General features: G+C 46.7%; 12 protein-coding genes across 13 annotated transcripts; 8 read left to right on the top strand and 4 right to left on the bottom strand.

Annotated features, from left to right (window-relative positions):
• Positions 1–73: 73 nt before the first annotated feature.
• On the top strand, positions 74–1176 carry TERG_00138 (uncharacterized protein). 2 transcript variants are annotated; one of them, XM_047747554.1, is made up of 3 exons: positions 74–711; positions 780–945; positions 1018–1176. In XM_047747554.1, exons 1-3 carry the CDS (start codon positions 664–666, stop codon positions 1128–1130), a joined length of 327 nt encoding a protein of 108 aa, XP_047603511.1. In that variant the 5' UTR covers positions 74–663; the 3' UTR covers positions 1131–1176. The 2 variants fall into 2 exon arrangements, with proteins under 2 accessions (XP_047603511.1, XP_047605013.1); XM_047749045.1 differs by having other exon boundaries at positions 780–1176.
• An 812-nt stretch (positions 1177–1988) lies between these two features.
• Positions 1989–3087, bottom strand: TERG_00137 (uncharacterized protein; the record flags this gene model as incomplete). The annotated part of the gene is made up of 2 exons (XM_003238097.1): positions 1989–2927; positions 2989–3087. 2 exons carry the CDS (start codon positions 3085–3087, stop codon positions 1989–1991), a joined length of 1038 nt encoding a protein of 345 aa, XP_003238145.1.
• Positions 3088–4172: 1085 nt separating this feature from the next.
• Positions 4173–5294, top strand: TERG_00136 (uncharacterized protein; the record flags this gene model as incomplete). Its single annotated transcript, XM_003238096.1, has 1 exon — positions 4173–5294. The coding sequence occupies one exon, from the start codon at positions 4173–4175 to the stop codon at positions 5292–5294; it is 1122 nt and encodes a 373-aa protein (XP_003238144.1).
• Positions 5295–5745: 451 nt separating this feature from the next.
• TERG_00135 (uncharacterized protein) lies at positions 5746–8034 on the bottom strand (the record flags this gene model as incomplete). Its single annotated transcript, XM_003238095.1, has 1 exon — positions 5746–8034. One exon carries the CDS (start codon positions 8032–8034, stop codon positions 5746–5748), a length of 2289 nt encoding a protein of 762 aa, XP_003238143.1.
• Positions 8035–9543: 1509 nt separating this feature from the next.
• TERG_11520 (uncharacterized protein) lies at positions 9544–11396 on the top strand (the record flags this gene model as incomplete). The annotated part of the gene is made up of 3 exons (XM_003238093.2): positions 9544–9917; positions 9986–9996; positions 10174–11396. The coding sequence occupies 3 exons, from the start codon at positions 9544–9546 to the stop codon at positions 11394–11396; spliced, it is 1608 nt and encodes a 535-aa protein (XP_003238141.2).
• A 207-nt stretch (positions 11397–11603) lies between these two features.
• Positions 11604–13433, bottom strand: TERG_00132 (uncharacterized protein; the record flags this gene model as incomplete). The annotated part of the gene is made up of 1 exon (XM_003238092.1): positions 11604–13433. The coding sequence occupies one exon, from the start codon at positions 13431–13433 to the stop codon at positions 11604–11606; it is 1830 nt and encodes a 609-aa protein (XP_003238140.1).
• A 423-nt stretch (positions 13434–13856) lies between these two features.
• Positions 13857–14473, top strand: TERG_00131 (peptidyl-prolyl cis-trans isomerase-like 1; the record flags this gene model as incomplete). Its single annotated transcript, XM_003238091.1, has 3 exons — positions 13857–13889; positions 13955–13996; positions 14063–14473. The coding sequence occupies 3 exons, from the start codon at positions 13857–13859 to the stop codon at positions 14471–14473; spliced, it is 486 nt and encodes a 161-aa protein (XP_003238139.1).
• Positions 14474–15892: 1419 nt separating this feature from the next.
• TERG_00130 (uncharacterized protein) lies at positions 15893–17172 on the top strand (the record flags this gene model as incomplete). The annotated part of the gene is made up of 2 exons (XM_003238090.2): positions 15893–16595; positions 16811–17172. 2 exons carry the CDS (start codon positions 15893–15895, stop codon positions 17170–17172), a joined length of 1065 nt encoding a protein of 354 aa, XP_003238138.2.
• Positions 17173–17301: 129 nt separating this feature from the next.
• On the top strand, positions 17302–19618 carry TERG_00129 (uncharacterized protein; the record flags this gene model as incomplete). Its single annotated transcript, XM_003238089.2, has 1 exon — positions 17302–19618. Exon 1 carries the CDS (start codon positions 18068–18070, stop codon positions 19616–19618), a length of 1551 nt encoding a protein of 516 aa, XP_003238137.1. The 5' UTR covers positions 17302–18067.
• Positions 19619–20195: 577 nt separating this feature from the next.
• Positions 20196–21065, top strand: TERG_00128 (uncharacterized protein; the record flags this gene model as incomplete). Its single annotated transcript, XM_003238088.1, has 1 exon — positions 20196–21065. One exon carries the CDS (start codon positions 20196–20198, stop codon positions 21063–21065), a length of 870 nt encoding a protein of 289 aa, XP_003238136.1.
• A 1075-nt stretch (positions 21066–22140) lies between these two features.
• On the top strand, positions 22141–22587 carry TERG_00127 (uncharacterized protein; the record flags this gene model as incomplete). The annotated part of the gene is made up of 1 exon (XM_003238087.1): positions 22141–22587. The coding sequence occupies one exon, from the start codon at positions 22141–22143 to the stop codon at positions 22585–22587; it is 447 nt and encodes a 148-aa protein (XP_003238135.1).
• An 86-nt stretch (positions 22588–22673) lies between these two features.
• TERG_11519 (uncharacterized protein) lies at positions 22674–22976 on the bottom strand (the record flags this gene model as incomplete). The annotated part of the gene is made up of 1 exon (XM_047750626.1): positions 22674–22976. One exon carries the CDS (start codon positions 22974–22976, stop codon positions 22674–22676), a length of 303 nt encoding a protein of 100 aa, XP_047605012.1.
• Between the last annotated feature and the right edge of the window lie 50 nt (positions 22977–23026).

Raw genomic sequence — 23026 nt, 5'->3', positions numbered from 1 at the left:
CCCCCTTGTCACGATTTAGCCGCCGAGCTCCTGCAACCCGCCACCCAACATAACCCGGTCCTACCAATAGATCACAGCAAGCATCAGTGAGCACCGCCGGAAACATATTATTTACCATGGGCTTCTTCCTGTCCCCATCTCCTCTGTCGTCTTGTCTGCTTCTTTTTCGGCTATACCCATATCACCATCGCAATAAGCTCACCTGAACTACCATGGGTTTCGCCATCAACAAGGTCCTAACGGGGTACATGATCGCGGACCTCCTCTTCCTTCTGAGTGGCATCATCCTCCTTCTGGGCTCAAGGCTAGGCGAAGCAAGCCTCCATCATGAAAGAAACGTCGAGAACGTCATGAGGTCCCTGCTCATACCTCGTTGTCCCATAATCCGTTCGTCATCTGCTCAGCTACCCACATATTTAACTACTTAGTTTGCCAACCAAACACCACGAATACTTACATGTGCATCGGTATATAGCCTCCCTTGCCAATGCACTCTGCGTCTTCGCGGCCTTCCTCTGCTCGATACCGGTCATTGTGTTTCCGCAGAACGGAAGATGGCTACGTCTTCATGGCTGGCTACTCGTCTTCAGCGGGATCTTCACCCTCAGCCTGGGTCTGAGTGTTTGGTACGAAGCTCTGCGTACCCGCTCGACGCTCCAGCCAATGTGGTCCAGGGAGACTGGTGACATACAAGGCCTGCTGCAGAAGAAGGTACGTCATTTTTATGTATCTTGGACCTGGTGTGACTGCTCGGTCTAACGGTGGCTTTGCATAACTAGTTCGATTGTTGCGGGTTTGAAAACAGTACCTCGCCACTATACCATTACGATTCAACTTGTATGTCGGATCTGCTTGCCGCACAGAAACCGGGCTGCATAGGGCCGATGTCTGATTATGCGTTTTCGTTCTTTGGCAATATATCTACTGCTACCTTTGGCATTGTTGGTACGTTCGACTCTGGGACTTTGTATCTGCCTAGTGGGTTTGATCATGTGCTGACGCTATTTTTATGATAAGCAATTGATGCCATTCTCCTCTTGTGTGTTGCAATGCTGTTCAAGGATCGCAAGGATAGAACAAGATATAGGCTCATTGACGAGAAATACGAACTTGGCATGAGACAAATATGAGTGCTCAGCCTTTCATTTAATATTTATTTGTTTAATCTCCCCCCCCCCCCCCCCCCTTAATACTAATGAATGATAACCTTTAACGACCAAGCATATACTTGGAAAGCAATGTTTTAATATCAAGTCATATCATTTGATTCTTTTGCTGTCCACAAAGCATCTGAGCCACGTTTACTCGCTCATGCTTTCAAACAATGCCATAATGTACACCAGACGCGCGCAATGATCTAACTAGGCAAATATCAATATCTTCCCAAACGAAGCTGCAACATTGTGCAGGGTGAAGATTCAAGGACAAACACATCCCATTCCATGTAAATGCGACGGAGAAATACTAGCACAAAGGAAAAAGAAAAGGAGAAAAAGTAGGGTTCGACAAAGGTACAAATGGAATAAAAAAAAAAGTAGTAAGGGGAAAAACGCCATGTTTTGGCGCCGTTGACCAAAACGCCCCCCCCCATTGTAGTTAGATGCCCGCCATCCCATCCGGCATTAGAGAGAAATTGACCTGCTGCATTAAACAGAAATGAGAAATGGTATAGTTAAGATGGATTTGTCCGATATGGCGCATGGATTAGATGGGTAGCTGAAGTATGTGTAGAATTTCCAGGGAAGATAAGAGGTATAAGAAATGAAAGACCATTAGGTCCTTCTTTTTTAAAGCTTGGTAGTTTTGTGGTAGGTAACTCGCAGTGATTTGAAAGAGGTCGTTGTGCCGTTACTCCAGTTATGTATGCAGAGTGGCGTGGTCGTTGATAGGTTTTTTTAAACAGGGTGACTCTCAATAAAAGATGGATAAGATGGAAGTTTTTGTTTTGGATATTGGTATCGTGATAATGAGCGGGGAAAAAGCGAAAATTATGCTTTTTGTTTCCCGGCTTTCCCATTTGCAGGAGGTTTTGAAGCTTCTACTGAGATCGTATCTGCAGTAGTTCCGTTCTTCAGTTTGCTAGGTGCCGCAGGCTTTTGACTCTTCAGTTTCGTTGCCAGGCCGAAATCTTTCTTTTTCTTAACTGGACCGGCAGCACCTTCTTCTTCGCCTTCACGTACACGTTTTCGTGCGTTCGCAGGCTGTGATGGCCCAGGTGTACCAGCTTCGCTGTTGGCGAGGGGAGTACGAATTCGGCTCTGTCGGGTTGAGATACCCAAACATCTGTCAAGGTGCTGGGCACTCTTAGTAAGAAGGAAGTACCGTGGGCAGTTGGGGCATTTGGTTGTAGGAACATAAACCTTGTCTGGTTTTGGCTGAAGAAGAGGGTTGGGGCCAGGAGTCTCGGGAATAGATGGTGGACTCGAGCCTGGCGTGCCTGCTGCAGGCTGAGTTTTCTTCTTCTTTGTGATTTTCTCTACGGCGAAATGGTGGCCGTGGACGTCCCTTCCATGAAGGTTAACAGGGGGTTGTTTGCGACAGTATTCTCGGCTTGCATCCACTGGGCGTGACCCTTCACCGTATGCTGGATATAGCAGGCGGGGGAGACGGCAATTTGGACATATTATCTCCTTGACTGTTTCTAAGGGGTTACCCTTTAGGTAAACCTTTCCACTGTCGAAAATGGCGCTGTCGGTCTCTAGTCGAACTCCTCTGCTTTTTACTATGTGCTCGTGTGAGGCTGATGTGCCAGCATCAGCAGCGCCATTCGCCTCTTCGCCAGAGTCTTTGACCTTGGTTGATTCTTCGGCTAGCTGTCTTGCAGTGACAACTGCTGACTGCTGACGAGCAACCTTTTCTTCCTTGTGCACCTTTGCCACAATATCATGAATTATGTTATAAAACGTATCATCTAATATTTGGCGAGTCTGCTAGGAGTGTTAAAAATTAACCCGAACCAAGACCCGTTCTGATGAAAGAATCACTTACGAATTTGGCAAGATCTGTAGGAGACATAGGATCACTTTTTGCAGCTTCTTTGCTTTTTTCTGGGCCAGCCATAGTTTGAGCTCCGTCTATTAAAGCCATAGTGTTAGAAAAGGTATCAAGAATGGCGGCCACCGGGATTGAAAGAAATTGGAAATGCAAGTGTGGGTTATGTGACTTAAGGGTAAACGAAGCAAGAGGAGGGGAACTATATATGGTGGGAAGAAGAATATGCCTGTTGCTGAAAATTCGAGTGCTGGCCGATTGGTGTTGTGAACAATAGCATCATCGACTAACCCGCTTATTGAGAACTCAATGTCCGCCAATGCCAAAATAGGACATCAGCCTGACATGCTTCCATTCAGTTGTCTTCATCCAAGGACAGCAGTCTGAGGAGCAATGGTAGGCCGAGCGCAGTACCTGTCAAGCTCGTTGAAGTGGGTGATGTAGCCGCCGAATCTCGGTACCCGGGGTCAAAGGAGCGGTTCGGGCCCTGAGCTGGAGTGGCAGGACGGCAGTGAAACTTGTCGAACGGGAAACGTACTGAATTGTATATCCAATCCTCGGTACCAGTTTACTGCGTCAAGTCGTCAATGTCTATCGCTACTGTTATAGCATCAGGCAATTAGAAAACGTTCTCGGCATAAGGGGCTATGCTAAGGGGAGGCTGGAGTCTTCCCGCGGAGGAGCTGGTAATACCTGTCTAACAGGCGAAACCTGGGCTCGCTGTTTACCCAAAGAGTGCCCGGAGTCTCCCTACCAGCGCCGTCCTTTATCGCTCACGCACAAGATCGGGATAGGAGAGGCCTAACTGCGCAGCGCCGTGATTGTCATCTCTTGATGGCTTCGCCTGCGGTGTTTTCCTTCCTGCGTCCTCTTTTTTTTGCCCAGCGTGCTTACGTCATCTTACTAACTAGTTAACTAGTGATTGCAACTTAATCTTATCTTATCAATCTAACTACGCTCCCACGCGCGCTGTCGAGGTGACTTTTTGCTGCTTTCTTAAGCAAACGTCAAGTCATGAGAAACAACCAGCTGCGCCGACAGCGTTAGCTAAGCTACATAGCTATATAACAGCGGCTGCCCCAGGTCCTACTCCGTCCTTTTATTCACCCAGCTAGCTCTCTTTCTGCGCAGGCAACTAGCTAGCTGAGCCGGTTAACGAGTTAGCGCTCCGTTGGCCCGTCATGTCGCGTCTGTTCTCCGCATCCAGATCATCGCGGCCTTCCGCACTGCCCACCACAAACCCAGCGGCCTCTGGACAACATAACGCCGACAGACCAGATAAAGCAGAGCTGATGTCTCCCGTTAAGAGTGGCCTGCCACCCATGAAGCCTCATACTGTCGTACCGCCTCCCCCAATATGCTCCTCTCCCGCCAAATCTAACCCCGCATTCCATAATCTCACCCCGTACCCTCATGTTGCGCCGCCTATATCAACTCCACATCCTCATGTCACCATCAGCCGGGTCAAGACTGCGCATGTGCCTTCGCTAATGCGAATAACGGGTTTGCTTCTGCCAGTTCGATACCAAAATTCATTCTATACCGCCACTATAACTGATCCTTTCATCGCGTCCGTCTCGCGTGTGGCTGTATATCACCAACATCCTCTTTCAACTATCTACGGAACAGCATACCTAGCTGCCAAAAGCTTGCCTTCCCCTCCTTCTCCTCCAGCATCCGGAACGGACAAGGTGATAGGTGGCATACGGTGTCGTCTGGAGCCGGCAAACCTCCCTTCCCCTTCTTCTACCGCCAAGGCAACTGCATTACGGCCTGTGGTTAATCTCTATATCCAAACCCTACTCCTCCTTTCCCCTTACCGTGGGACTGGGATAGCAGCCTCCCTGTTAGACTCTCTAATATATGCCGAGGAACCTGGCACTTCCAAGGACAGGTCCTCCTCTGATGAAGGGGAACGAGAATCGCCTCGACGGGTTTCCAATATGGTCAAACACTACAACATCCGTACGGTCACTGCACATGTCCATGAAACCAACGATGAGGCCTTGTCCTGGTATATTGCTCGTGGGTTCACAGTCGAAGAAGGCGTAATCGAAGGGTACTATCGTCGCCTGAGCCCCGGAGGTGCCCGGATAGTCAAGCTAGAGCTGACTTGGGAGGACGAAGAGAGTACTACAGATGATAATACCCATACTTGCAACGAAGATGAGGACTGGGAGAAAATTGAGGCCCATGACTTGACCACTGGGGAGAAATTAGACGATTACCAGCAAGTTAGCCGTAGCTCTATAGATGAGGGCGAGCTTGGGCGGGAAAATGCTAAAAGGGTACGGAGAGGGTAAACTCCCCTGTTTTCACATACTCGGTAGAGGTGCTTCTTATATCATCCATTTCCCTTTTTATTCCAGGATACCCTTCTCTTAATTTTAACTTACAACCTTGCATGATACCCTTTGGTGCCCAAATATCTGTTTCTTTGTTCAACGGCCATACACTGGGTCCTACAGCCATTGTGCATATCGTAAATTAGACGAGAGAATATAATTTGAATATTTACTTGTGAAAGATAAAACTTTCAAATCCGTAGCCGGAATATAATGCTAAGCTGATGCCAGTAGGAATAATATCATTGGAGTCCTAGGTATTGGGAATATATACATTGCAAAAGTGGTATCGAGATTCTCGTTAGAGTGTATGTAAAGACAATATTTGAAAGGAAGGGAAAAAAAAAATAGAAATTAAAAAAATGGGATATGGTATGTATATGGTGAATGGAGGGTTGCAGTGTGAAGTTCAAATTGCATAGTTTTCAGTATGCAAAAACAATTCATCTTTATTCGGGTCATTCATGACTGTAGTTTGTAGCTTGGCGACTGTATTTGCGACGTCAACCCGCATGCTCGGTGGCCCGCACACGAAAACACAGGTCCGTCGACCAAAGTCCTTGGAGAATTGCTTCAACATAAACGGTATATCCGGCCGGCCATACTCTGTTTTCCAGCCGTCCCTTTTCTGCCTTGGGAAAAAGGCAAAGCGCATTAGATTCTTCTGTAACATAGTTGGAGTGCTAGGAAACCCAAAATTGGGGCCGTCATTCTCCTCTGGGGAAGACATCATAGAGTTGGGCGTTTCGGGGAAATACGGGTTAATATGCCCAGTCTGTATCCGTGGACGAGCGGCTAAGTGTGCGTTTGGCAGCGCAGAGATGCTATCCTCATTCTCCCTTCGCAGCTCTCTTTCTTTGTCCTCATCCCCGCCAGCTGCTTCTCGAATATACGCAGAGTTTCTCTTGCTGGCAACCCCCTGAAAGACATCATTGAGTTTATCGTGGAAGTCGCCGCTTTGTGGACGTGGGTGAGAAACGACTTCGGCGTTTTTGTCATATCGTTTTGCGCCAGTCAGGTAGAAATTGCAAAACATGGAGTTGGGCGGTGCGCATTCACGGCAAATGCGTAGCTCCTCCTTGAACCAGTCCATGGTGTCTGGTCGCTTCAAAGCCCATACAACTTTCACTGTTCTGGTTCTGGCTTTTCCATCGCGCATTCTCTTGATTAGGTCAAGTAGCTGGCTTGCAATTGCAGTGATTCCGCTGCCACCGGCGAAGAAAACGACATCATCAAAGGAGGAGAGTTCTCTGCGAACTCCGCCATAGGGCCCATCTATAAAAGCCCTGTATGTTTTATAGGGCCCTTTTTCCAACGCTGTCTCAAGTACCCTTCTAGTAAATCCACCAAATGGTCGAAATACAAGGGTCATATCACGGTATTTGGATCCATAGCTAGATGGAAAGTCGTCACTGCAGAGAGAGGCAATGGTGAAGGGATGATTTTGAAGCATAGATATTCCCGGCATACGGAGGTATACGTACTGGCCGGGCCTCCATTTCATTTGGGTAAGTATTGTGACCTTGACAGCGTTCTCTGGTAAAATTGTAACCGCCGACTCTTCTCCAATGAGGAACGAAAGGCGGAATGGGTTCAACCAGTTTAAATAGAACACCCTAGCAAGGTATGATACTCCCCAAAGAGCAAGGCTAGAGATCAAATAATGCCAGGAGGTGAGGAAGTTATTGCAGTGCCAGAACATCATGGCGATGAAAATCAGGGAAACTGGTATGTGTAAAGTGACAAAGAGTTCGTACATGCGGTGCCGCAATGCTGGTAGAGAGTGAACGCAAAGGACGACCAGCGGCACTAGAGCAGCAAGTCCCGATCCATATATGTAGTAGTCACCCCCGATAAACAAGGAGAATAACGGAAGTGCTCCATCCTCCCAGACCGGAGTAATGTAGAATGGAACCATGTGGACTAGGGCTAAGAAAAGGCACAGATATCCAGTCCAGCGGTGGAGGACATTCAAACGTTCGTGGCCAATGCCGGTAAACATGCTGATAATATTTGGCTTTGTGCTTAGCGCAATGATCCATGGAAGCGTCGCAACAGAAAGCATGCCTGCTCTGATTGCGAGAGGAGGCGATCCGTCGGTGATGTGAGGATAATACAAAGGCTGAGGTAGAAAACAGTATAGTGTCACAAAGATGAAGGCAAGTAGGACAAGGACAGCAGCAGCCAAAGATGGGGGAACAAATTCAAGCTTTCCAAGCTTTATCACCGGCAGAGGGCGGTAGAATATCCATCTTGCAAAGGCGATCGAGTTGTTTACCCAGCCTATAGAGGAAAGAGCTGAGTCTTGCTTAGGGGGTTGGACAAGCGGGCCGGTTGCAGGGAAAAATGCTCGATGGGAATTTGCGGGACTGGGTGTAACCAATTCATAGTCAGACTGCGGCGAGAGCGTTTGTCCAGGACTAAATAATTCTTCTTTTCGAAGGGCAGCTCTGATCTTGTCTCCCCATATCTGGTATAAGCGGAGGAAAAACGTCAGGACAAATAGTACAATACAGAAGTAGACCCAGCCCAGGGCATATTTGGAGGCTTGTGAGAACGGGTCTAGTTGTGATGTGGCGAGCTGCTCTTCGGTGGTTGCGCTGTTAATCGGGATATCTATACGTTTGGCAAGTGGTTTTGAATATGATTCCGAGCCTAATATGGATGATATGAAGGATTCCCATTGCCTGGGCGGCATTTTGCCCGCTTGTTGAGAACAGGCAGGTTATCAGGTAGTCGGCAGGGTTGATGGAGTTCAATGTTTTCAGGCTTCGTCAGAACGTCCTCGTGGGCACCCGAACAGCAGTTGCAAATAGTAGATTACTAGCCCATATTTGTCAGACCGCAAACGATTCTAAATTCAAGTGTAATGGTTCTCCATACTCCATCCAGGTGTGTAAACTAGATTTGAGTAGAACGAGGATTTGTGATGTAGCTGCGTTGTCGCGTAGTCACCTGTTATTAGGTTGAAATGATCCTGATTGCAAAGAAGTTGATGCGCAGTGTGGAAGGCCAAAATCTATATGGTTTGGGTAAAACGACGTTCGGCGGCTACTACCCCGTAAGTAGGTAGATGGGAGATCAAGTTTATATATGACATGAGAAGACCGATTCATAAACTGCATAGATCGACATAGCAAGAGCATGGATTGTGGTACAGATAGTAAGTAGTGTAGGGATGAGGGGGTTCCGACCGCCGATATATCTGACTTTCCACGTTCAACAGAAGTCAATGCAGTTTTGAAAAAGCAATTCATACTAGTAACCTTCAAATGAACAGTATTATTAGCGTGATTTCACTATAAACCAATGTAAAGCGATTGTGTGGTTTCTGCCAAAACCAAGAATATAGCTCCCTACGAAAAAGGGCAGTCGAGGCGTCACAAAAATGCCTTTGGATGGATTGCGTCGGCCGATCGTCCACTCAACCAGCATGTTCACTCTATTGAGCCTGGGGTGGAAAGCCAGCATGATCAAGCTTTTGCATGGCTGAGAAGAGACCAGGGGTATTACAGAGAGTAAGGGTACAGCAAATCTGCTTCAAGCGGCTGGCTATGTCAGCAAACGAAGCTGTACCCAATGCCTCCATTCTCAAGAAGAAAGTGACGCCAAGATGTGAAGGAAATGCAAGCATTCACACAGAGCATGAATGAAGTTAAGGGACCTAGCGAATAGGAGAGGACAAGATGATCGGTTAAGGGCCACGGACTAGGGTTGAAGGGCTTTTGTGGCGCCGGATATCGATTGGCCGCAGGCGGCTGCCCCTCCTTCATGACGTCCAAACTCAAATACGGGATCAAGGATCAGGGAAGTGAAGGGCTTTTGCACCGGATAATCGGGTTCTCTCAAGGGAGGACCTCAACACAAAAGACACTGCCGCTGAGAGTCACTATTACAATATGTAGCTGCCGTGCAACTTCCATGGGGTGAGATCGGGTCCGCAGCCTTGGGCCGATTGTAAAATCTTGTGACCATGCTCCGTGCGTCGGTTATTGTACGAAGTATGTCCCTGTCGACACCAAGTTCGAAGATAACGAAGTAGAATCTTCTGCACAGAGCGAACTCATGTCTGTGGGTGTGCGTCACAGCCTTGGCTCGTCAGCCAGCAAGCAAGCTAGCGGCAATAGCTAATATAAGTCCCCCAGGTCTGCAACGACCCAGAGAGGACTGGGGTGCAGCAGCAGAAGAAGCCCAGGCAGAGAGAGGGATGCCGTTGTTCCTCGGAGAGCTCAGCTCCTCAATCGCCAACACGATAAATGGCACGCCTATTGGCCAGGTAGAAAACGAAGCGCTGAAGCTCCGTCCCATTGTACGACTGCCGTTGATGATCACTCGAAAGGACCTTGTCCAATCAGCAGGGGTAGATAGCATTCAGAGGGTGATGGGCTGTGAAATCCCATGCATTAGTCCCTCCGCTCTAGCTGCGCACATCCCGAAGACCAACATCCGTGTCCCTAATATCGCGAGCTGGTTGACAGAGAAGACCGTACCCATCCTCGAGTACGGAGTAAACGGCACACCGAGCATATACTGGGACCTCTCAGGGCTCTCTCCGCGGAAGCCCTTGACGGAAGTCCAAGGGTTGATGTTTAGTTGCTTGCTGTTGCGTTCTCGATATTGGTATTTTTTCTGATATTGGCTAAAACCAGGATTCAATCACGTGAGTGGTGGAAGATAAGGTAAGCGCCAAGCCTCCTTACCGCCTTGGTACCTTGCTATTCTGCCGTAGCGACTTTTCTTAGAGAAAAGAAAGCTGGAGGACGATGAGATAAGGCATATATCGTTCGGAGTCAACGGCGGCATACTGGAGAGATGGCAACAATCAATGTAGCCGTAGAAGCGCCTTCCGGAGTACCCAGCTCTACTCCGGCCTTTTCGATCTCTCCAGCACACCTGGCACAGCTCCAGCCACATACTTATGCTCTCGCACATCTCCAACCTTCCCCGTCCAGCTCACGACCGTCGATACGAATTAATGGCAGGACGGATACGCAGTTTCGGCCAGCTTCTGTGAGCACAGGCTCACTTACTCACACCAATGGCGGCGCGGTTGTCCGGATGGGCGACACAGCAGCTGTTTGTGGCGTGAGGGCAGAATTACTCCGAACCGATGATATTGCCTCCTGGAAGGTCACATCGGAGCTGTCTTCGAGACGCGCTAAGCGGATGAAAACCGAAGATATTGGTGAAAAATCTGATCCGGATCTGGTTATAGATGATGAAGATGACGATTCGGATATCCAGTCGTTCAATTTACTTGTTCCCAACTTGTCATTAAGCACCGGTTGTTCACCCAGCATATTTGCCAGCGCTCCACCTACAGCTCTGGCGCAGTCTCTATCCCATAAACTTCTTTCTCTTCTTCACAGCTCAAATCTGATTCGTGCTGAAGACCTACGGATATGGTATACCCCAGATCCAGCCAAGGCACCCGAGACCACCAATGAGGATATCGAGATGGATGATGGGAATGATGATTCCACCCAAACAACAGCCAAGGGCCCAGAAGTTAAAGCTTTTTGGACTCTATATATCGATGTCTTGATGGTTTCACTTGCTGGGAACCCGTTTGATGTAGCGTGGGCAGCAGTAGTGGCTGCACTAAAAAACACCAAATTGCCCAAGGCATGGTGGGATTTAGAGAGCGAGAAAATACTATGCTCTGATAGAGTTTCTGAAGCAAAAGGCTTACGACTACGTGGTATGCCGATTTCGAGTTCATTCTGCGTTTTTGAAGCTCATGGAATGGACGATTGGAGGCGGGTATTTCTTCCGTTTGACCAACAAAAGGGGAAAGGGAAGAAATTGGACGGCTCAGTTTCTAATGATGCGGATGAAGCTCATGATAAATGGGTATTAGCGGATCCTGATGCATTTGAAGAGTCTTTATGCCCAGAACGTCTCTGTGTTGTGGTGGATGTCACCTCGTCAAACTCCATCGCTAAAATAGTGAGTCTGGAGAAAAATGGCGGATTTTATGTGGGAAAAGAAGAAATGAAAGATATCGTCAGCTTAGCCACCTCGAGGTGGAATGAATTAAAGATGGTATTAGAAGGCTGAGTCCCAATCTACGGTCTAGATGTCGCTCAAGATAGCTCCTGTTTTGACGACAGCGAAACAAATGAAAAAAAGTACTGATGAGCTTTTGTATCGTAACCACAATATCTATCCTCAAATTCTATCATAGCATCATCAGATCTAAGGTTGACGTAACATGAGTCAAGCCCCGAAAATGCCTAAAAAATCTGCACAGTACCCTGACGCACTTCAGTTGGTGGGTTTATATCCCCGCCTTTTCTTCAATGGGCGTTCTTCTTCCTTAGCAACAAGAATTGGGGAGGAATTCGTCGATGGCTGGGGTGTTGAGACAAGTTTAATTTCTCCCCCTAGCTCCTTTTTCGATTCTGTCTGTGTTATTAATGAAATTGACAGCGATATAAGCTCTGACTTCAAATGAGTCCTCTTTTCTTCAGGGGAATTGTCTTCGGTACTAGGAGGACTGTCTTTATTTCCATCACGATCCGGGCTTTCTGAGCTGGAATCCCTGCTAGAATCGCCTACGTCGGCTGCACTCTTGTCATCCTGCTCAGATATGCGAGTATCCCAGAACAATGACAAAGTCTTCTTCAAGATTCCCTCCATATATGGATCGTTGGCTTCGGTTTTATTCGTTTCATCTTCGTTGCTCCCCTCTTCTTCAACTTCGTCAGAAAAGTTCCACATAGCCTGTATGTCGCCTTTTGCAAATGCTGTGCCCCAGAGAGAGACCAGAACCCCTGGCACAAGGAATAATAGCGCAGGCTGCGGATGTTTAGATAATTGCATTGACCATAATGTCGCGACTATACCAATGACATATCCGACTAATCCAGCAGTAAAGTATGACTTTGGAAACGATTTTGCATCAAAGTATTCTTCTTCCTGCCGGGGAGCATTTGCTCCTTTGAACCCGCATCCCCAGACCCTTTCACCCCACCCACCTGCAGCATTCTTGTACTCAACTCGGTCGTCGTCCTTTGAGCTTATCTGTGCTTGTCGATTTTGCTTTCTTAAGTAGTACAAGTAAAGGTCAAACCGCAAGGCAAGCCCGATTATCATCCCAGGTACCACAATATCGCCTAATCCTAGCATTGCTTCTGCTGGTTTGCTCTCACCAGGGACAGGCGGACGTGGGAATACAAGCTTTATTGGAATATCAAGCTTTGTGGCAACAGTAACCATCATTGGTGTGTAGAAGACGAAGTATATGTCGTAGAAAAATAGGGAGCTTAGTATAAGAGTTCCAGTCCAAAATGTAGTGGGTGACATGAATTGGAGTGCACCATAGGAAAAGCAGAATCCCAGGAAGTTTGTTAGCCACCATGGGCGCGAACCGAATGCAGAGAACTGGACCACGACGCCGGAGAAAATAATACTAAGTACGTCGATGATGTTGAAAGGAAATTTAAGATCCACGAGTGACCGGATGTAAGCCTGGAAGTTCAATTTCTGATAGAAAGCTCCCCGTAAACTCCAGAGAATATTTTGCACAGATATTGCGAGGGGAATTGTTCCCAATATACCCGGTAATGGCGACGGACGGGTGTTAGGGGACCAGCCTTCTGAAGCCACTGCTTCGTAGACTCGATTTTCCTGATTAGCCTTCCACAGAGTACCACGGTGAAAGTAGCGGGTAGGAAAGGCAAAAGATCTGAGTATTGTAATAGCATCCCGGATGAAAGCTATGCCAAATATAAAACTGGTGTGCGAAAAGTACCAGTTTAAGATCTTGCTCAAGTATTTGGTGTCAAAGTTTTTTATCAGAAGATAGAGACCGCTGAGCGTGAGGCCAGATAGAACCGGAAATACTATAGCATCTGATGGTTCTAAGCCACCCATCTTTTGGACAACAGCTTCATCCGTATCATCCTCTTCTCTGTGTTCTTTAGATTCCTTTTTGGCTGATGAGGGCCTTGAGAGTGAAGCATGACAGCCAATATATAGAGCAAACAGTGTAGAAATTATGAGATGAGTATATGTGGGAATGAGAGGCTTTAACAGGGCAAATTCGACAGTGAGCTGATCAATAGCTTCCGTTAAGCTAGGTAAAGGATGCATGGCACTTTCGGTTGCCAGCTCCTATATGAATGAGGCTTCACTGTCTGGCGTGTGATACTGGGTGTAGTGATAGCGACTAAGGCTTAGGCCCAGATTCGAGGCCTAAAATGGCTGAGAATAAAAGATGATGATTAAATGAGATATTTAAATATAAGTTTTTCTCTATCTAGAGAAACTGCTGGGCAGCGCTTGTGTAGAACAGTCTTGCGATGTTGTTGAAGTTTTATTATGGCGCTTGATTAACTTAGTTGGAAGTCGAGATGTGGCTCCTGCGCGCTTTGAGTTTCAACCCGCGATCTGTCCTTACGGCTTAACACCTACAACCACCACCATAACAAGCATACTCCCTTCCATTAATATTGTTATTGGTTGATCTGCAGGTTTTGTTAACTTGCAAGCTAGACAAAATTACAGTCCCTAACCATGGCGCAGGAAGTGGTTCTTGAAACAACTATGGTGTGTTTTCACCAACGTCAAGCTTAACAAACTAGCCGTATCTGACCGTGACTTTTTGTTCCTAGGGTTCTATAACAGTCGAGCTGTATACAGAACATGCCCCTAAGGTGGGTTATTACCAATATTACTTCTTTCGTTTATAATGCGAAGCAATGCCACTAACTCATTTACAGACCTGCAAGAATTTTTCGACGTTAGCACAACGAGGATACTATAATAATGTCATATTCCACCGTATAATTCCCAATTTCATGGTCCAGACGGGTGACCCTACCGGAACAGGCAGAGGCGGAAGTTCGATCTTCGGTGAAAAATTCGAAGACGAAATAAATCCTTCACTTAAACACACTGGAGCTGGAGTGCTGAGCATGGCGAACAGTGGCCCAAACACGAATGGCAGCCAGTTTTTCATTACTTTGGCACCAACGCCGTGGTTGGATGGGAAACATACAATATTTGGACGGGTGAAGAGCGGGATGAGAGTTGTGCAGAGGATGGGCCTTGTAAAAACAGGAGCTGAGGACCGGCCGGTGGACCAGGTCAAGATAATGAGGGCTCGTCCTGTTGAAACTGAAGATGAGTGAGACCTAGCCCTAGGTCGACGTTTATGGACTCTTCCAGAAAATGGTGATGGATATCAACTCCAGTTCACCACGGCCACACCACTCATCTCAGCAGGGTAGGCTGGCCTTTACTTATTGGGATTGACCAAACAAGCGCTCAATAGCTTTTTCCCGTTAACAATATGGCTACCGTTGCCACCGGGGATTTTACACACAGAATTTCGGCTGAAATTGAAGAGCTGCTTTTTCCCCAGATGCCAGCAGGACGGCAACGCAGGGCACTCCAATAATAATTTTACACATATAGATGTATCACCTCAATACGAACCGCATCTATCAGAGTACTTATCCTGAGCGGCAGATACAGGGCGAAATTGGATCTACCACTCGTGAATGACAGCACCAATGAAGGGCCATCCATAGACACAGAACTAACATGTGTAACAATAGCTGTATGTCGGCGCTTTACACGCGGAGTGGCATGGAGAGAAAAGAAGAAGTAATTTCGACATTTTTTCCCTCGCGTTTTTGTGATTGTCAACGCCAAGATTTATATCACATGACACATTTTGTCACCTACGCACAAAAAGCAAAATCGAACAACCTCATACAACTCAAACATGAGCAGCTTTTGATATTTAGCTACAGGATATCGATCGTGGTAGCCTGGGAGACAGCTTGTGGTGTCAAACTGCTGCTACCTTGGCCTTATTGTGGCTGCTAAGAATGATAGAGGGGCAATGAATAAATGTTCCCCTGAGACCTGGTCTTTGATCCAAAAGCAGAGGACCATATCAGAATGCTCGATTTGAACACGCTTGATGGGTCGACTTGGGATGTCGTGATATCTGGCACTGGCCTCCCCCAGGCTTTCCTGGCACTGTAAGCTTAGAATATACTTGAGTGAAGTGCTGTATGAAGTGCTGTTTCTGACTTGAAATTTTACGTGAAGGGCCTTGTCACGATCCGGCAAGAAAATACTGCATATTGACAAAAATGATTATTATGGTGGCTCCGAGGCCGCATTTAGCCTACAGGAAGCAGAGGAATGGGTGAAAAAGGTCAACGAGGGTATGGTCTCTCTCCCTACTTTGTTTACTCTGAGGATTTAGGGCGCTGACATGCTTTTTATCTAAGTCAGTACCTAACTTTACGCCCTTCGAATCTGCGAGTATATCACGTCCTGCTGTTTCAGATGGTGAAGATGACGAACTGTCGTTTTCGCGTGCATATACGTTATCTTTATCGCCTCATCTACTGTTTTCCCAGTCCAGGTTTCTCCCATCACTAGTATCCTCTCGAGTCTATCGTCAGCTTGAATTTCAGGCTGTAGGGAGTTGGTGGATATATCAGCATAGCACTGGTTCGGAAGCCAACTCCCAGCCAGCTAGGCTGCAGCGTGTGCCTAGTAGCCGCGAAGACGTGTTTTCTGATGAAACCATGAGTATGAAATCTAAACGATCTCTAATGAAGCTTCTCAGGCAACTCATGCAACAGGGCAATGACCAGGAGAACGAGGCTGAATCAGAAGTAGCCCAGAATATGCAGTTCCAGGAGCTACTGAAGACCAAATATCGCATTCCCAGTGATTTGTTCGATCCGCTACTCTCACTTTCCCTTTCTCTCAAGAGTATGGATACAACCGACTCTATGGATGCTATTCCAAATATCAAAAGACACCTTTCTTCTATCGGAGTATTCGGGCCTGGTTTTGGCGCCGTTCTAGCTAAATGGGGCGGCGGGGCTGAATTTTCCCAAGCTGCTTGCCGTGCCTGTGCCGTTGGAGGTGGGATATACGCTCTTGGTAAGGAGATCAAGAAGGTGGATGAGATAACCGAGGGAAGCGAAAGCGAAAAGCTACATATTTATCTCACGGACGACGAGTCCGTAAAGAGTAGGTATGTCGTTGGATCTGGATGGGATCTCCCAGAACAGATTCAAAGAGAAAGGGTACGTCCCTACTCCCGCCTTGCGCGAGCTATCATGGTTGTCAATTCGCCATTGGAGATACTTTTTCCACAGACTTCTGAGAATGGACCCGTCCCAGCTGGCGCTGTTATTACTATTCCATCAAGAAATTCTGATCCTCCTACTTATCTCTTGGTACACTCAAGTGATACTGGAGAGTGCCCTACTAACCAATGTGAGTATGACCATTCTACTAGCAATCACACTCATTTAACTATCTTTCCATGATGCCTTTATATTATCTACATTGTCTGCAAAATCATTGATGATAATCTCATTTTTCTGATCCAGAGCACATAAAGCTCTCTCTTTTTTTTTTTTTTTTTTTTGGCGCCAAACTACACTATCTTTTTGAGGTTGATATATGTTGCTAACCTTCGGCGCAAATAGGTATAATTTACGGTTACGTTCTACTACCCGCTGAAAGGGGCAAGGTGGTCCTTGAAAACGCGGTGGACAACTTTTTGAAGTCTGTGGACTCAAAAGCAACGGTAATCTGGGGCGCTCATTTCACTCAGCTAGGATGTCTAGAACGTGAAATGGCTGTAAATGAGAATATAAAAGGTTCTCATGACAACGTCTTCTCTTTTCCTGCCCCGGCACTTGACCTGGCCTTTGACGATGCTTTGATTGATCAAGTTAAGCAGGTATGGAAAACCATAATGGGTGACGAAGCCGATGAAAATAACTTCTTGAAATTTGATGATCGAGAAGGTACGATTGACGAAGAGGAAGCGAACGAGACTACGTAACCGTTGGGCGGTTACAAATACCCCATATACTCCTTCGGATATTATTTATAATAATATATAACCATCAGATACCTTTTTTAATTTAAATACCTTTTATTTAACCCGTCGTGGCTTGTCCCGTCTACCTTATGTATGGTTTGCCCGTTGCTGGCATACGGCAAGATAAAAATATATCCCATCGTTCTCACCTACACGCAAGTTCGAGTCCTAGAAGGTGCCAGGCATGATGGCCGCCGCCTAGCAACTCACTCTGCTCCTTTTTGTTTTCATATATCAGCTACCCCATCTATAACGGTGGAAAGTGCAACCATTTATACATGTGCCTTAGGACATCTCAGTCCTTCTGATAAACAGATAAGGGTCACAGGCAAAGATACTATTCCTATCAATATTGACCAAAGGCAGCATTTTGGGTTGAAACACTCATATCAATAATGCTACAGGATGTTCTTCTCCCTAGTATTTGCTATTCTTTATGGGGCTTTCTTATGCTTCGTTTTCTTTGCCAACATTCTCTTTCTTTTCCTCCTTGCTAGGCTTGTTTTCCTGCTTGTACGGTCCCGCTATACCCGGTGATTCTCCAACTTGTGGGGTTGATATGTGTGGTTAATAAACTGCTGGAAACAACATCTTTTAATCAAATTGCCTGTCTTTACTTTTTCCTTTCCTACTCACACACTCACATACACTCACTCACTTACTTACACACTCACTCACACACTTTCTGTTTCTCTTTCTCGCTTGTTCTTGTGTCTTTTACTACACATCAACGGCTTTTCTTGCCAGACCCCTTGTCTCTACTGCTATCTTCAAGAGAAAGGCTTAGGAAGCCCTGGTGTTGTTCTCTCTAGGATCCTATACCGACGCGCCTTCTACCATCAAACAAACAGGGACAATGCATATCCGATCTAAAAATATCATCATTAGCCTGGTGCTAGTGATCCCAATCTTTTTTCTTTGGGCTACTGTCAGATATGATCGCATTGCCCTCTCTAATCTTGCTCACTCTTTTGACCAGCTATCTCGGTCTAGCCTGAATGTCTCGCCCCTGACGCGTTTCCAACCTCAGTTTTCTTCAGTCGAGGCCGTTAATGAACTGTGCAAAAGAGGGTTGATGGTCCCTCCCCCCTTATCATACTCGGAATGGCTCCATCGAAAGAACTTTACCCGCGCCTATATCCGTCCCAACATGGTGAGCTCGGATGCAAAATTTGCCCCTTTGGAGACCATTAAACAACCAGTTCTCCCAGATTTCATGGCTCTGGATCGTGGGCTGACGGCACCACCTGAGGATAAAGGAGAGAGTGTATTGACATGCCCTCCAGTCATTGACGTGGATGTGGCCGCGGACAGCGAAGTCGACGATACGGCCGCTATTCTCTTTGGTCTCGCAACAGATGTAGACCGGCTGAGGCGCCTTCTCCCGTCACTCCTTTTCTCATATGGCTCTTCGAAGGCAAACATGCTGGTTCTCATCCCTGAGGGAACTGAAAATATCGATATTCACGAGACATACTTCCGCAACCGTGGGCTAAACCTGACCCTAAAGACCTCACCCCTTGAGTTTACGGCTCGCTATTTTGGCCTGGTTGAAGCATTCACGGAGCATATCGAGAATAACCTTCCCAATGTCAAGTGGGTTAGCTTTGTGGACGACGATACATTCTTTCCGTCTCTAGCTACCATTGGCAAGCGTCTTGCAACAATTGATGCTACCAAGAGACATTATATCGGATCCCTCTCCGAAGCAGATATTCAAGTTAAAGAGTTCGGTCCTATTGCCTTTGGAGGTGCTGGGGTATTTGTGTCAAAGCCACTTCTTGAGACTATGCATACGGTGTACCAGAAATGTCAGGATCTTGGCACTCAACCCGGAGATCAGAAGGTAGCACACTGCATCAAGAAGTTTGGAAATACGGATTTGACTCTCTGGGATTCGTTGTATCAGATGGATATAAGAGGTGAGCCTGATGGGCTGTTCGAATCAGGGCGCCGTTTTAACTCTCTTCACCATTGGCAAAGCTGGTACAACAAGGACGTCGTAAAAATGAGCACAATCGCAGCTGTTGCAGGACGTAACTCCGTTTTACGACGATGGCGTTTTGACGAGCGGATTACCGGGAAAGGCCAACGAACCTTTTGGGTGCTAACAAATGGCTACTCAATGGTCAAATACACAATTGACGCCTCTGCAAACGCTGAATCTGTCGGATTCGATAAAGTTGAAAAAACATGGGATGGAGATGATAAAGTGTTTGAAAAACGACTTGGGCCTCTACGTCCCAGAGACCAACCTGGAGTCAAAAAGGAACGATGGATGCTTACGGAAGCTACCGTCATTGGACACAACGTGCACCAGCTGTACTCGAGGGAGCTTGATGAGGCGCATAGTTTGATCGAGCTCATTTGGTTAGGGACACTGGATGGCTCGGGGACATCCGATTAGTGGCAGGCTGTTCTTATCGTTGTTAAACGCAGCTGGGGTTCCCGTACGTGTGCGATATTGTTTTCGATGGTCTTTCCCACATGTTTGCTCTCTTTCATGGTACTGGCTCTCCCCCCATCCTTGTTAAATTAATCGGCTTTCTTCACTCCCGGCATATGCTGGAAGAAAATAGTCAAGGTTGGGCTTCCCTGCAAATCAGCTAGTTAGTTTAGTTAGTGAATTCATCCAAATAATTATGACAAGCATAATTTCTACGATATACCCGGGGTTTTGGTATTGTAGGAAGGGCATAGTCAACTTTATAGAAAATTGGTTATATCTCAAATATGAACATGATAACTACCTAATACAATGTGGCCAATAGTTACTAGTCGCAGTCATGTTACCAGTTATTTCTTATAATTAGGTACCTAAACTGATTTAGGTAGTTACCTAGGTAGCTACCAAGGTCCGGATATAGATTTATGCGGGAGATATTGCCAGATTCATAACTATCTACGGAAGTAGTCGGTGTTGCACACACAACACTACCGCATTAACAACACAAATCAACAACACATGTACTATATAGCATACCATGGCTTCCCTAAGGACGACTCCTGAGGCAACACAGCAATGTGTTGCGTCTTCCAAACTATTGACTGGGCTCCCTGAAAGAACACCGATAGTCAAGTATACCAACATGAAGAAATTGAAGAATATAATAGATACCCAGTCCCTTGACTGTTCTGCGGATAGCTCTAAAAGCCCCTTTTTAATAGTAACTTGCGTGGATGATAACTTTTTCAAAGCCCTGGATAACGTCTATCCTGACAGTGGCCCCCGTATAACATATGATTTTGAAGACGGAGGCCCAACTGTGATTCTTGAAGTGATGAAGAGCACGGCGCATGAAATGGCGACCGGCCGCCTCCACCTGGAAATCATCCTTCAGCTTGGGAAGATGGGCGTCGAATACGAACTCGTCGCCATGAACGAGTCGGAAATACAGAATTTGAATAAGACCTGGAGAAAGCAACCTGATCTAGCCTTTGCCCTGGATGGCCATACCCGTTGGCCGGTGCTTGTTATCGAGACTGGAATGTTGGAAAGCCAGCAAAAGCTGGCGATTGACGCCCAGGGCTGGCTGGAAGCGCAGGGATCCGAAACCAAAGTTGTCATTACTATCAACATTGACAAACACAGCCCACGCATCACTTTTCAGCGTTGGGAGCACGCATATATCCAACATGCGACCCGTTCTCATCATCCACACGGATCAGTCGTGCAAACTGCCGAGGTGTTTCACAAGGGTGTCACCACAAGAGCCACGGGGGAGCTTATTATTCCCTTCGAGAAAGTGTTCGGGCGCGTGAGACATGGCCGCAAAGAAGGGGATATCATCGTTACGAAAAACCAATTGATACGAATGGGAGAGCTTGTTTGGCCTGAGCAGAGCTTCATGTAAACAGATGTATTATGGTATGGGATGGCTCACCTATTTGTTTCTTCTCCTATGATGGTTGTCTCGTCTGAGCTAGCTAACAAGTTATCTAACTCAGCCTTGCATATTCTTGTCCCTCCCCTCTTGCATGGAGTGTCATCCAATATCACCACCATCCGGACAGTTAATATACAAGACTACAAGGCGGAGATGGTAGTTAGCCTCGCGGTGGCATGGAATGGTCATGGGTAAGAACTTTAGATTGATATATCCTTGTGTTGTGCCCTTGATCGGTTTGATATCCGTAATGCTGAGGCTTGTTAACCAGTGTACACAGTTTTCCGGCCTCTATTTCATATTTTGCTTGAAGGAACGGAGAGAAATTCATGGTTACGCTTATCAAGAAGGGAGTTTTGTGTACCTCACTCTAAGCCATTTATAGGCAGTTACATGAAGGGCGCGGAGATCTCCGCTTTGCTAATTTATTCCATACGAGCAATAGGCTTCAAAAGGATGCCTCCTAGGAAGCTCTTTACAAAGAGACCAGACGTTCTTTGCTCTCTGGTGTGGGGTCAGTGCAAGCCGATGTGAGGATCGACGTGGCTGGTCTTCTCCAACCAAGTCATTCTATACCCAATTTATGAATTGCAGATTTTCAGTTTTCATGATTCATTATTTTCTTTTTCCTCTCTAAGATACCCCTCCAATCCCACCACAGGGCTGGAAGGCATGTTTGACGAACTTGAGTTTCGGGAGCGCATGAATACGAGCGAACAAGGATCTCATGCTTCTGGTTGGCTCCCAGTCTGCAGAGCCCAGAGTTGCGAGATCTTTGGTTAGTCTTATTTTTGGATATCATTTTAAAGCAGTGTGTCTTTGTTGTGGTATCCGCTGGATACGGAGACAAGACTTTGATACGGGGTTACAGAAGAGGGACCAGCCTTCATGGACTCTGTTCTCCCAGCGGACAAGTATGGTTGAATATAAATAGGCAGAGGATCCTCCATGGAATGCTCTCGTTGTATACCAGGCGCAACTCGAACAAACCCTCTATACAAACAAACAAACAAACATACAAACATACAAATACGTTATCACAATGAAGTTCAGCGTTCTCCTTGCCTTGGGTGCCAGCTCTTTGGCCGCTGCTGCCCCAGCTACTGCTACCTGTGACTGCGGTGCTGCTGTCACCGATCGCTTGCTCTTTAGCTCCTCCATTTCTACTTTCCAAGCCGCCCGCAACGCCCTTAATCCTCCATGCTGCGACTGGAGCTCTGACAACTGTTCCAGCTCCCCAGACAAGCCACGAGGATACGACTTTATCCCATCCTGCCAGCGTCACGACTACGGATACCGCAACGGAAAGAGACTCAACCGTTTCACTGAGGACTACCGCAAGAAGGTTGATGACAACTTCAAGGCTGACCTTTACAACTACTGCAGCCAGTTCTCTGGCCTCGAGAGCTGGAAGGGCGTTGAGTGCCGCCGTTATGCCGATATCTACTACTTTTTCGTCCGCGAATGCGGTGGTGGTGATTGCCCTTAAAGATCTTTTTTCAGAGCACAAGTTGGTCTCGGGTTTAAAGAAGGGAGTGGGGTCTGCCTCTGTGCAGCCCTAGTGGAATGGATAAATCAGGAACAATCCTGGCACTGTTTTGTATTTAGCCTGAATAATGAAGTCATCATAATGTTTCTATGCGATTGACTTAATAGTAATGCTATGTTCTGTGTAAAAAGTACTTGTACCTGAATATTCCGTCGCGGTTGATCATGCCGTCCTTCCATGGTTGTTCTGAAGAAAAGCCTTGACCAATCTCTAATTCTATTTTTATCAAGGTTTGGTGGAAACTCATCTTGGCACGGATGGAAAATTGCACTAGTCCAAATCTGGTTTACGGACCTTATATTCATCCGAAAGTTTATTCTGTTAGTCATCGCCCGCGCTTTGGATCTCAGAGCGAAAACAGACAAACAGGAGCTTTCAA

This window comes from Trichophyton rubrum (genome assembly GCF_000151425.1).
Source record: "Trichophyton rubrum CBS 118892 genomic scaffold supercont2.1, whole genome shotgun sequence".
Lineage (NCBI taxonomy): Eukaryota > Fungi > Ascomycota > Eurotiomycetes > Onygenales > Arthrodermataceae > Trichophyton > Trichophyton rubrum.
This window is presented reverse-complemented; position numbering and strand designations above follow the sequence as displayed.